Source organism: Manacus vitellinus, unplaced genomic scaffold (assembly GCF_001715985.3).
Source record: "Manacus vitellinus isolate BGI_N305 unplaced genomic scaffold, ASM171598v3 scaffold_0_pilon, whole genome shotgun sequence".
Classification (NCBI taxonomy): domain Eukaryota; kingdom Metazoa; phylum Chordata; class Aves; order Passeriformes; family Pipridae; genus Manacus; species Manacus vitellinus.
In genome coordinates this window covers 11,320,874-11,335,074 of record NW_021938789.1, presented here as the reverse complement: position 1 = coordinate 11,335,074, position 14,201 = coordinate 11,320,874, and the positions used below count along the sequence as shown (strand labels likewise).

Below are 14,201 nucleotides of genomic sequence, written 5' to 3'. Positions count from 1 at the left end.
TCCTTAATTGTTCAGTTCTTAGCATCTTGTGTGTTAAGCATTTGCTACTTCTTTTGATGTATTAAATTAGGTGGAATGTTATTTGTTTTCAAATGGCAGATCTTCTCTGCTCTTAGTCAACTTTGAAATTATTAAAATTGAATTTCCCATATCTAAGCTTTATATTTCTGAGTATTTTTTTCTTCTTTCAAGAAGTAAGGGAAAATTGGTGCTATTCTACAAGCATTCAGCAATCAGTTCCAATATTTACATAGTACCTAATACACGGTCATATTTAAGGTGTCTTTTTTATATTATTTGCATTCCACACATAAATTATTTTATTTACAGTGCTTAGGGCAACCAGTAATTGCTTGGGATTGTTTATGGAAGAATGTTAGGGCTCCAGAATGGGATTGTTCTTCTGATTTAGGCATATCTACTCTATCTGGTTCAGAACTGACTTAGCATCTGTGCTTCCAGGGAAGATATATCTCCTACAGCACTTCAGCACAGGTTCCTCTTGTCTATTTACTTTGGAGAGAAAACCTTGTACTTGTTTTTATATAGAAATCCTGGGTTCCAGCCAAAGCTCTCTGCACAACCAGGCCGATGTTCTTCTCCACCAGCTCATCTTTTGGCACATGGGGAACAGCCTACTCCTGTGAGACTGCCTCCTTAGAGCACACTCAGCTTTCCTGGACTCCTTTGCTCTTCAGGACTGCCTCCCAAGGGTCTCTCTCAACCAGTCCCCTAAACAAGCCAGTGTCCACCCTCCAGAAGTCCAAGCTAGCCATTCTGCTGACCCCCTCCTAAATTCTCTGAGAACTGAAAACTCCCATTTTGTGATGGCTGTGCCCAAGACGGCATCCAAGCACCATATTACCCACCAGTTCACACACAGCAGGTCCAGTGAGACATATCCCCTCATTGACTCCCTCACCAGCTATGTCAGGAAACTGTCTTCCACACACTAGGAACCTACTAGACTGTCTACTCTCTGCTGTGTTGTATTTCCAGAAGACACTTGGTAAATTAAAGTCCCCCTTTAGAACAAGGGGGAGACTTCTCTCAGCTGCCTATAGGATATTTTGTCTGCTTCTTCATCCTAGTCATATGGTTTATAACAGATTCCCTTCTTGACCTTCTCCCTGATTCTTACCCATATACACTCAACCCTATTGTCACCATCATTAAGGTCTAAACAATCTAATATACAGGGCTGCCCTACTGGTTGTCCTTCCTTGTCTGCTTCAGATCTTTGTGGAGAGGAATTCAAGGCCAGTGGAATTTTATGCTTAGATAGGATAGCTTCCTAACACTTTCTAGTACTTCTTTTTTCCCCCATCCAACCTAGTGAAGAATCACAAGGAAGTTTGTGCAAACTTAAATATATTACTCAATCACCACCAGAATGCATTGCAAAGTCAAAAATGAAAGCTGGAATTAGGGAGCAATGCTTGGATATTACAAGCTGTCACCCCCTGGTTTCAGTGTTTTGTGTAAAAGACAATTTTTCCTTTTCTATCCTTTTGATGAAAAATTCCTCTTCTTTTGTAGGATCATAGAATTGACCATGTTGGAAAAGACCTTTGAAATCATCAAGTCCAACCCTTGATCCAACACCGCCATGGTTACTAGACCATGACACTAAGTGCCACATCCAGTCTCATCTTAAAAACCTCTGGGGACAGTGAATCCACCACCTCTCTGGGCAGCCCATTCCAATGTCTGATTACTCTCTCTGTCAAAATTTTTTTCCTAATATTCAAGCTAAACCTGCCCTGACACAGCTTAAGACTGTGCCCTCTTGTCCTTTGAACAGCTTTTAAAATTTGTGTCAATAGGGGCACACCACATGGGTGTATCGCATGAGTATTTATTTTTAAATAATTGAACAAAATATGAAGTGTGAGAGAGAAATTACAACTTCCTATTAATTTAAGAAGGGATCAGAACACAAAGAGGTGCCCTATATGTAACAGAATTTTGTTGTCTCCTTGTTCGTGATTGATTTAATTTTCAAATGTTTTGAGGGGTAGAATTTTTTTAAATGAACCACTTCCAGAAGAACTCACCTCTAGAGGTAGCATTGTTTTATTCTGTTGCATGGTGTATTGCAGGAAAGATTTCACATATAATTTCTTTTTCCTTTCCACATAGTTTCTTATCCTTACTGCTTTAATTTCTAGAGCTAAGGCTTGGAGATTGACAATGTATGGTTCCCCTAACTTGGAGAACTATCATGAGAAACAATAGGAAAAGTCTACTTCTTTTTTAAGGAGGTAATCTTTTAAGTCAGTAATGTTACATTAATTGAAATGGATGTTATTTTTTAACTTAAATATTCTTCCATAACTCATTTGGTGTCCAGGTACACTTGGCCCTTAAAACTCATCAAGTTCATAATCTCTGTCTCTTTTATTTTTTTTAAGAGATCCAGGTCTTCTTGTGTGAAAGCAGAAAACAAAACCCTGGCTGTGGCTGAGACCACTTCTTGCTGAGTGGCTTTCTGTGACTGGGTTGGCACATTCAGAGGTGGAGTAGAAGGACCTCTGCTCCAAAAGTAGGCAACTCAAAAATGCAAGGTAGCCTGAATGTGCTGCATTAAGGGAAAATGTAGACTGATAGATTTCTCCATTTTAATAGTTTCCCTGATACCATTTATTAACAATAAGTAGGGCCTCTTTCACCTTTATAGCATGATTTTTTGTGTTATATTAGGATTATTGTTTCTGTAATGCCTGTAAAACAATATGGGTCAAAGGTCCCATCCTGGGATCACGTTAAGCCTGGAAGTATTGTAAACATCCATCATTTGATAAAAAGAACACAAAGTTGAGAAAAAATAAAAAGTGAATAGGAATAAACTCAAGGAAAAAAAATAGAAGTCAGACATGAGAATGAGTTAAGATGAACATGTAAGAGCCTTAAAAGTAGAATGGAATGGCTAGAAACTGTAAAGAGGAAACAAAAATTTACTTTTAAAATGAATAGAACTTAACAGGAAAATTTATTGGATAGTTAATGTAGAATATGTGGCGAAGGTAATGACATATTTGGAAAGTGCAAATTTGGGATAGTGTATTTGGTTTGATTTTTTACTGTGCTTTCCTCTTGAACATTGTTTTAGCTTTACAGATTAATAGGAAACGAACTGACATTCAGATTGAGAGTGTAAGTAAATAATACAAAACTCATGACGTTCTACTACTAAATACCCAAAAGAGTAAAATCAAAGAATATTCTTTCTTACATATTGGACAGATATAACCTAAAATAACTGAAGTACACATGTGATTTTTTGAATGAATAAAAATATGGAGATTCTGTATTCCTGCCTGTATGGAAAAATCTGTGGGTCTAGTTAGTTAATGTAATTCAGTGCAGACAACCTTCAAAGAAAAACAAAAGAAGCTTATAGTAAATTGTAGATTACATTTTTCTTTCTCTACCTGGTAGGCCATAAATAATAGATTGTCAATGTTACAATTTGGTTTATGATAATTTGAAATTCTAATGACTTTCTGAACAAAATTAAAAGTATCTGAGCTTCTCAACAGTTAGTAAATTTTTTTTCTAATGCAAGGGATTTAGCAACCTAAGATAAGTGATTGATACCAGACATCATTTATGAGATTATTTTTAGAGTTATAACATATGTCTTTAGAAATAAGGGTGCCTAAAAGTACTTTTTTTCTGAGACTTCCCTTCACTTTATTCTATTGCCTTGTATACCAAGTTGACAGGTTTTATTAGGATTTATTTGAATTATTAGAATCGGAAACAAGAACAAGCATTTAGGTATAACCTTATTTATGCATATGCTGCATAAATATTCTTCAAAACCTATTCTTCACACTGGGTATCATCTTGGTAATCACATTAATAAACACAGGACAATTAGTTTTATACAGACTGTCCAATAAATCAACTGGGATTCTTTTTCCCCTGATGCATAACCTGGGCAAGATCTTCTCAGGAGCTGTGCAAAATGCCTAATACCCATTCATGTGTATCAGAGTTTGGGGTTCAGCACTTCTAAGTTCACGTCCTGAGGCACAAAAGCACTCCTTTGTTTCTCAATCAATAAAGAATACATTCTTCCTGGTTACAGACCAGGGGCTTGAGCAGTGCATGTCTCCCTGACAGCACTGTATTTTGCTAGCTGGAGGCACTGATGATGCTGATGTGTATTTCTTTAATTTCTATTCTCACTTTCAGTGAGAATAGAATCTAATTAGATTCTGGTGATGCTTAAGAAGAGGAAGGGACAATGTTTCTCTGAACATTATTCTATCTAACACAGAGAGTAGTAGTTTTCTGATATGCAGCATTTAGCACACAGATGTGTGTCTTTAGCAAGCTGTCATTTCTCAAACTTAACAAAAACTGTGCCAAGAGAAGCTGGGGAGAATCACAAAGCCTGGGTCTGGAAGCAGTGGAGTGCAGTGCTGATAGCAGTGTGCTCCCTAGTGCAAGTTTCCAGAGCGCGTTTCTTCTTGGCACTGACACAGCCAAGTCTCCTGCTCCGACACAGATGTTCCTCCAGCAGCTCTAAGTAACACTGCTTGACGGATACAATGTCATACCCAGGGGTTCGTGGTCCACCTCAGCCTTCTAAGAGGACTCGCTACTGATGAAATCAAAAGCTTAGAGAAGCATGAGATGCAGGGCTTTATCTAATACTTTGTCTCAGCTACAGTGGCTGGTGAATCGCCACAGCTCAGTATAGTGCTGCTTTACACCCCTGCAACTTTCTTCAAAGCAAACTCTTGGTAAAATCTTCCAATTTCCCTCTGATTGCAAACCGGTGTGAAGACTGGAATGATTTGCCTGTTGGAAGAATGTTGACTCTCGAGTGGGAGTCCGAGGGACTGCAAACAGTGGGTATTGTTGTGATTATATTTGCATCTCTGAAGCTGCTTCATTTGCTGGGACTGATTGATTTTTCAGAAGGTAAAGTGGTCACTCACAGTTTGTGCTGTTTGTAGGTGTGGTGTCTGATATGCTAAAATAGAGCATCAGCTATAAAAGAAAGCTGTGAAATGAAAAAAGTGAAAATAACAGACTAAAAATCCTAGTTTGTTTCTGCTGGTTTTATTTTGTTATTGAAAACAGAAGTAGATACTCGCATAAGATTTATATTTTACAATGAATTTACAATTGTCTGTGAGTGGATGTTTATTAGAAAAATTGAAAATAGTGAACATAACACCTGTCAGTTGCCTTTGAAAGCTGCTCTCTGATACTGAACTTGGTAGTTCAGTTCATATTTACAGAACGCTTTGCTCTTCTGATTTATGATGCAATTAGAGTTTTGTTCTCAATCAGTATCTGTGTTTTAAAAATCTGTTTCATGCAATACGCTATTCCTACAGAATGAGCTTTAGGATCAAGCCTGCTCTACACCTTTCAAAAAAAAGGCATAGATGCCAACACTAAACGTGGGTATTTAAAATATATATAATGCATATATGTTTTAAAAATTCTCATTTGTTTGCTCAGAATTTTCTGTTCTCTACCATACGGGTCATATCATTTCATCTACTTGCAAAGAGAGCTTCACATTAATTTATTAGGATTTTTTTGTCTATACAAAGCGAGGGGGTTTTCACATTTGGTAGAAATAAGCCCTTTCAATTAATTGTTGCTGAGATGTTTTGCTGTCGACTTTTCAACTTTTTCACAAAATGCCTAGTGTGGACTGCTATAGTAAACAAAAACTATTCACTCACTGAAGCCCTTTCTCAAAAAATACTTGCTTTTGTCAGTATGTTTGCTCATGTGAGTCCAAACTAATCCTTTTTGCTGTGTAACTGCTTTCAGTCATAATCACACAGCCAAGGAGACCACTCCAGTTTTCTGAAACATTAACTTTTCATCATGCAATAGGATCTTTGATGGATGTAGATTCACATCATCTCCTCATAAAATTGTTCAGAGAGCTGAAAGAATTTGAAATCTTTAAGACAGCACTTATATACTTACTGAACTATTGAAATATATCATCCTTCAAAGTGTATGTGGTAAGAATCTATAATATTTGCTTTGTTACTATATAATGCATTGGTTATGGAATTACTTTTTCAGTTCTAAACAATGGTTAATTTACCCCTCGGCATTGCTCACCTTTGGGTTTTTTAATGCTCTGAATGTATAGCATTTGTGACATCTAAAAAAATTGTCATAGTTATGGGTTCGCTTCAAATTTATTACATATGATAACAGATAGGAAAAAAATATTAAATGCAATATTGCTTTTTTAGCATATGTAGAGTTAGATCCCTTTCTTGATTTCTCATAGAATGGTATTGTCATTAAGTTTGTGGGAAATGGTTTCATGTGATGTCAACTATATTAAATTGCCCTTTTACAAAAAAATCTCCCTGGTACAAATTAATCTGATTTTAATATGAATAGTATGTTCAAGATGATATATCAATTGAAGTATAACACTCAACAGTGTCATGGCAGGTCCTCACATGATAATATAATAATTTCACTCAATAGTACCTAGATGTAAAAAGATTAAACATTATCAGGTACAGTTGATATATTTGTAACTGCAGTGTAAATAACTCCAGTGACTCAGGGGATTTCCAGTTTCCCTGAAGCTGATCTATGCTATTCAACTCTTCTGTGTTGGGGTACTGCCATTACCATTAAACAAGAATTCTGCCCAAATAATTAAGGAATATTTTATAGAGTGTTCTAAGTCAAAAAATTAATAGTTTGTTGTTCACCTGCTGCATGCAAGAAAAGCTTTTCTGTTTATATCCAAAGACCACATTTGAACTGTCAGTGTTGATCCAGAAACCAAAATGAGTAATGAGTCTTCCCCGTCTACCACATGGAGGCACATCATGGGCCATATACTGAAACAAATATATTCCCATAGTTAGGGACTTATATTGTGAATATCACTGAAAGAAAGGGCAGCATGCCTGATGTTTGCCAATGAACCACAGATAAAACACCTAAAGGAAAAATCCTTAATTGCTAACTTGTTATAACTCCACTGATTTTAGTGAGGTCGTAATGATGCACTACTGTGGTATGATGGACGACTGCCTGCCTTTACATTACATAGCAAGGAAGTTATGATGAAGAGCTTGACTTGCCCCCATGATTCCATGAGAAAACAGGAGAATCCAGTCAATCTGCTTAGTTTTATTACAGTGTTCAGTAACTGCCGGGACAGAGAGGAACCTGATCTTATCCTGTGTCCCTGACTAGGGACTATGTTATTCTGCTTCATCCATTCTCCACTTTCCAATAAGCAGGACAAGAGACCAGAATGGAGAGAAAGCTGGCTTCACGGGAGCCAGCAAGCTGTTTCAGCTATAAGGACAGAATTGAATCAATACAACTTTTACTAGAAGAGAATGAAACTCTCCTTTACCTCTCCTTCCATTACTTTGAAAGTGGTTTGATACTAATCGATATCTTCCCTCCAACTTCCTTGCCTGAAACTTTTGCCACTGGGCAGCTTTGCTCCAAAGCTTTTGTTTTATTCCTCAGGTGGAAGGGGAGGAGAGGAAGGAGATCAAACTGAAGCAAAGGATTAGAACGGTAAAGCAACAGCACCAGGCCTAGAGGAAATTCATTCACCAGAATCTTGGAGGGGAGAGATGGCAAAATGAAGGATTCACTTTGCATTTGTGTGTCCAGAATAGCTGCCAAGTGGTAGCTATGCAGAGAGATTATATAAACATGTGTGTGCAACTTTGTAAACATTAGGGGACTGCATAAATTGAAGTCTTTGAAAGGACAAACTTTATGTCTCTTCCTACATCATGCATTGATTATATTTTGAAGTGTAACACCTCATGCAGAAATGTTTTTCTTTTGCTTGTGAATAGAATGCATCCAATGTTGCAATCTGTTTTAGACCCTCTTATTCCTCCCCTTTTCCTCAAACTAACCTCTAACAGTTTTCCAGAGCTATCTAACTTTCCAGAGTTGTCTTCCAAATATTATCTTTTTATCTTATTCAGATAAAAACATCGTTTCTGGCATATGAATGTCCCATGAACTCCATGTCTTTGGCTAGTAGGACACACTGGTCTCTATACGTCTTTCAGCTCAATAGCCTATCAAGGCTAGGTAGGAATATTTGATCCTTAGTGTCTTTTACTATGATGGAAAGAAAAGACTAGTTCACTTGCAGTTATCAGTAAACATATTTGGTTGCAAAGTCATTTTTTGTGAGTAAATAGAGCATTTTTTTGCTTTAGTTAGAATTTGGAAATTGAAAAAGGGGTAAATAAAGATAGTTTTAAATAGAGGTATTTTTCTGTCTTGGCATATATCTTCTCTGTAAAAGCACAGAAAGATCCTTTTTTTTTATTTTTCATTTCTGATCTAATCTGGATGGACAGGACTCACCTCCAGTCTAGAAGTTATGTTAGTGCACTTATCTATTCTGTCACACTAACTGCTAAAATGTGGCCTCTTTCGTAGTTCTGATACTTAAAAGCACAGAGCAGATGTTAGGTCTGTCTGCAACCATCTGTGTTAACATGCTCTTAGTTACCCTTATGGCTTTAGCAAAACCAGTAAGGTTTAAAATATTGTCTTGAGTGCAGTATGACTGTCACCCTTAGAAAATCAATGATATGGGGAAAGAAGTAACGCTGAGAAATTCTCAATTGCATCATATATTCTAAGAAAAAAAACACCAAGAGGCATGGGAATTTTCTTCTTGTCTACATGTGGCTGATGAGAATAATCTTAATTTGAATGTCCTTCCCTGTCTACTGGAAGCTGTGCTACAAGTCCAACGGACTCACCTATGCTGCTCCCTCTCCTGTATGACTTCTCTCAGCCAAACGGGATGCAATGTAGCATAATTCCACAACAAAGAGAAAGATGAAGAATGCATCACACAGAAATACTGGTCCCCTTTTCTTTTCTCAGCAGTTGCTTGTGCAGCTTACTGATCTCAGTAAGCTATTCAGTTTTCATGTGGTGAAATGTCCATTTCCTGCCTGTCCTTTTTTTTTCTCCAGACACTTGTAGAATCAAGGGAACTACTTTATTCCTCAAAAGATTCTGTTTGTGGATGCTGATATCCCAGTGCCAATTCATGGCATCAAGGTATATAGTATTATTAGTTTTCCTGTGATCATCAGTGAATCTTTCACACCAGAAATGATAACATATAGCTCCTTTGGCATCTAATATATTAGCACCTGTGCACTTAGACTGTTTGTTTGCTGCATATGGCTAGATAAAAGGTGTTAAGGTTCTTTCCAGAAGCATAATTCTTCCCCTCAGAGATGAACAAACTGGATTACCATTTTTCTTTTGGTTTGTTTTGTCAACCCTCTTTGTAAATCTTGACAGAGATTCTGAATTCAAGGTCTCTAAAGGAAAGTCAATCTATAGAGGTATCTATATATTGCACAGCAGAGAATAGTTACTTCAGGCCAAATGCAAAACTACATTAAGTTGCTACTTTAAATTCAACCTTGATCCAAACTGAAGTAAAAATTGAGGTGTGAATTTCAGTATGCTCATTTATAAGGTTGTGTGTTCTTGGACATATATATATTTTTGTATGCTTCTGTTAGATGCAAGACAGGCTGAAACTTACTGAAACTTCTAACCATCTCTTTATTCTCCACCTACCCTCAAAAAGTAGGGTCTTCCAGGCTTGGGAGCATGATTATGTTTGGGAAACACTGTCTTGACTAACCTTAACATAACTACATTGAAACTGAAAATTTTATTTTGTTTTGCTTTCCTTTTACTTTAGTGGTTTTTCTACCTAATGATCCAGTCTAATGACACGATGCACAAATGGCAAACAAGTGGAAAGTAATGTACTTGGTAAAGAAGAGCAAATGTCATTCTTTCATGTCAAAATCAGGTAAATCGTGCTTTTACCCAAATAGGAATAAAATGGGACAATTTAATTAAGAGTTTTGAGGAAGGGCTTAATGGTTGATGAAGATCTTTTCATCAACTGCTTTCCATGGACTTCTCCAAGGCATTGTAACATCCAGATCAACTGAATCGCAGAGGAATAGATCATTTTATATCCATACCAGTCTGGTATCCAATTCAGAATTTAGATACTGGTTGTGTGAAAAAATGGTGAGGACTATTTAAGGGATGTTACAAATATTACGAGAAAGACTTCTGTAAGGATAACTTATGTGCTATCTCTTCATGTGGGAGTTCACAAATGATAAGGCATTATGAATGTTCTGGGCTGCTTAGACAAAGCATTTCTTTTTAGTATGAAGTCACCCGCTTGTATTGGGTCTGGTTGAGCTGGAATTCATTTCCCCATAGTAGCCCTCACAGTGCTGTGCTTTGCATTGGTAGTTAGAAGGGTGTTGATAACACACCGCTGTTTTGGCTGCTGCTGACAAAAGCATCAGCACTGTAACATTGCTTCCTCAATCGAAGGCAGGATTCTGAGAAAGGACACAGGTAGGCCCAGCTGACCCAAACTGACCAACGGGATATTCCATACCCTGTGATGTCAGCTCAGATATAAAAGCTGAGGCAAGGAGCGGGAAGGGGAGCATTCATTGTCTAATGGTTGCCTGCTGAGGAACCGTCACACATGCTGAAGCCTTGCTCCTTGGAAGTGGCCGACCATCGCAGCTCATTGGAAGTAGAGAATAAACCCTGCTATCTTTCGCTTTGCTTTTGCACTCGCAAGCTTCTGCTTTGCTTTTACTTTAGTAAACTGCCTTATCTGTACCCATGGATTGTTTTCATCGTACTCTCTCCCCTGTCCGGCTGGGAAGGGGAGTGATAGAGCTGCTGGGTGGGCACTCGGCATACAGCCAAGGTCAACCCACCACACCACTGTACTAAAATTTTACTCTCTAGCTCAGGATCTTCCACTGTATTTACATTCTAACTTGGGGAGGGCTCCTTTTGGCCACACTGCTCTGTGGGAACCCTTCCCCACAATAATTGGATTCTCCACTTCATATTCTTTATTTCTTTTCAAGAAAATGTTCTTAGTGATAGTCATTTTAGGCTGAGGGATTGACAATTTCCAAGCAAGTAGGGAAGTTTCTCCTTGCAAGGAGAAGGGAAGTTTATCCTTCTTTGCAAGGATAGAGTTGCTTTTGAGCATCATTTGAAGTTTCTTAAGAGATGCTGAGTATTCATCTGAAGCAGATAATTCATCGAGAGATGTCCTGGCCATTGCTGGCCAAAATGACATATGTTTTGAAAGGAAAGGAGGTATTTTTTTCCAGAGTATAAATAGAAACACCAAAAATAAAGGTGGGTGACATATATTTGATACCTGCAGCAAAGTCTGCATCTAACCAGTTTGCATCCCAGAGCATGGATACCAGGAGCTTCCTACAGAATGTCCTGCTTTTCTCCATGCATTCTGCCACTGCTTCCTGCTCAGGCTGCTTTTAAAATGTAGCTCTGGATAAAATAATCCATTTTAAGATGACAGAAATCTGGTATGACAAAATGTGTTTCTGAAAAATAGCTACACTTGGTCAGCTGAGTATAGGTGAGGAGAGAAAAGCATTGCCTAATCACTAATGTACTTTAGGGATGAGAATCTAGGCTTTACTGTTGGAATATGACATTTGCAAAGACATGAATAATCATTGCCTAAAATGACATTATAGAACAAGATTAAATATAGAAAATGATGGAATGACTGAAAAACGATGGAATGAAAAAAAATTCATATTAGTGTACTGATGTAGAAATAACACAGTCACCTTTGTTCTCTCTCTTGACTTTTAAATTATTTGTTCCATGTTGGACACACTTTTTGACCAGAATTCTTTGGCCTTTGATATTAATGAGATATGGGAGATACTCAGTGAATTTTGTTAGGATTTATGTATCTGATTACATGCAGACTTATTTGAAACATGAAGATTTACAAAGCTGTTCCATGTAATGCAAAAATAGTAACATAATTTGGAGAGATTGAGTGCATCTGTGTATGCATGTGTGTACATTTGGTGAAGAAAGAGGAATAATATAAAATGAAGACTTTGTGTATCAAATAAATAACTTTTAATGGTTATGGTATCCCAAGAAGGCAACTATATAATGAAAGGTTGACGTAGATACAAGTAGGTCTCTTTTGATGTTAAAAAAAATAAGTCATTACTAATCAAGTCATTACTTGTCTGTAAATTATGCTACTGCTGAATAATCTGTATTTTCATGTTAAAATGGTAGTCTGTTGTGCAGATTGATTATTTTATATTTGCCTGTAAGTAGATCAATGGATTCCATTTGTGCATTTGACTGATTTTTGTATATCTATATAGATGAACAAACCTTGACTATTTCTGATAGACATCTACCCTGATTTGAGTACATTTTTAGCCTTCCACTAATCACTTAAGGAAGAATGAGTTATGCCATATGAAACAAATATTTTTCAGACAGCTTTTGAAAGTTAGAAGGAGGGATATTGATCGAAGCTGAGTGAAATAAGTCAAACCAAAATGAAGTGGAACAGTTTAGTGACTGTTTCATGATGCTCCCAAAGGAGGCTTGTTCCTTTCAGATAAAACTGTTGTGTTTGGGATGGGAGAGTGAAATTAGAAAATTAGAGGAAAGAAGATACAGTTGAGAAGAAAGGACAAAAAACCTTAGTTTGCTTAGTGATCAATCACCAAATGATTAAGTAGCAAAGTAAGGAGGTCCTCAATTTTATTTTTTTTAATACAATAGAAAAATTGGGAAAGTAAATAGGCTGAGTTTCACAGAGTTAGATTTTTATATGTCATGTGTCAATCATATTACATTCAAGCATGTACTCCTGTGTAAGGAGACGAAATGTAGCACTGACTGCTCAAAACTAAGTTTTATATTTCCCAGTGATCTGGGAAATATAAATGGGAACTCCTTACTAAGTGGTGAGTCTCCGGATATCTACAGTGACCAAAGGACTGGTTTCAGCCTAGATGTATCTGAAAATGCAGCCCTAATGTTTAACCTGTGTGCTAGCATTTGACCTGTATCTTTATTATATTGCAAATACTTTAGATTCCTTTGCTTCTCGATAAAAGATCGTGTTCTAGATTTTATACGTCATGATGAAATTTGAGCTAAGGCAAACTGGGTAGGTTAACATTTGTTTTGCAAAGTTATATTTATGAAGCAATAATCTGCATTTCTCCCCCTGAGATGGTAACAGAAGAATATTCCACCTGATGTGAAATATCATTCCTGGTGAAAGACATTGCTTTCCACAATTGGTAGAGTAATAGCGTTGTTTACATTGATATACTGATAGTTATTTTTTACAAGAATGTGTGTGACTATTATTCTTAGACTATTGACTAATCTTCATTCAACATCTTCCTATATTTCTTCTGTAGTCTGAATTATTTAAAAGTTGTTTCATTATTTCCCTGTCAGATGGGTAACAATTGTCAGCAACTTCAATTACATAATTAAAAGAATCACAATTAAATAGAAAGCTGGGTTGGGATTCAGTAAGTATCATTTCCTGTGACTTTAGGAAATCTAGAAAATTGTGAAAATTACGCTGGTTAAGTTACAGGCTGTTGTGAGAGTTAATAGGTTAAAAGGGGCATCATCAGGTGCTAAAGTGGTGAGGCCATACAATGAAAATTGAGACACATCAACAGATCTCTTTTAATCACACTGTCAAAACTAGGAACCCAAGTTTGAAACTTGAACATGGTGAGTGATGAGTTATAAATACCTTCAACCTGTTGAGATTTTATAAACAAAAAAAATCACTCTGAATCCAACCAGAAAGGTGTTGGCATCAGTCAATACCTATGACTTAGATTTTTGCTATGAATAGGATACACTTTCTTATTGAGAAAGCAGGTTGTCTCGTCTCATATTACAATAAAAAATAAAAAACTGTTTTAAAATGAATTATAGTAAAATTTTCACTCTACCATAATCAGTATCTTATGTTGTACTCCTATATACTTTCTGCAGTTACAAATGCTTCATATTACCTATTCTTTTTAAGAAAACCTTTTCTGTTTCTTCTTTGTTTATTATGAGTAATATAATTTATTTGTACTCATATGCACATATTTATAGAGACAAATACACCCCTTTATGAGATATATAGCACATAGAATACGTTATACACACATGCAGTGAAATATATATGGAAAATAATTTTAGATTTCAATTTAGGGTGTACTAAGTGTAGGTAGATGGATTTGCTGTATTTCACAGACTGCATATTAAAAAAAAAATTATTGGCTGAC

General features: G+C 36.7%; 2 protein-coding genes across 10 annotated transcripts in view; one reads left to right on the top strand and one right to left on the bottom strand.

The window, feature by feature from the left end:
• The window catches only part of PACRGL (parkin coregulated like), a 138,873-nt gene that overhangs the window by 17,948 nt on the left and 106,724 nt on the right, over positions 1 to 14,201 (bottom strand). The window lies entirely within an intron of this gene.
• KCNIP4 (potassium voltage-gated channel interacting protein 4) overlaps positions 1 to 14,201 on the top strand; it is a 415,466-nt gene that overhangs the window by 309,077 nt on the left and 92,188 nt on the right. The window contains exon 1 of one of the 9 annotated variants that reach the window (XM_018067833.1): positions 4,489 to 4,865. The exons of 7 other annotated variants lie outside the window; for them this stretch is intronic. Coding sequence is in view for 1 of the 2 variants with exons in the window: in XM_018067815.1 (XP_017923304.1) it covers positions 4,827 to 4,938 (112 nt within the window). In the remaining variant the exon portion in view is untranslated. Of the gene's footprint in view, positions 1 to 4,488; positions 4,939 to 14,201 lie in introns of those variants that run through there. One more of the 9 variants, XM_018067815.1, reaches the window with a different exon arrangement.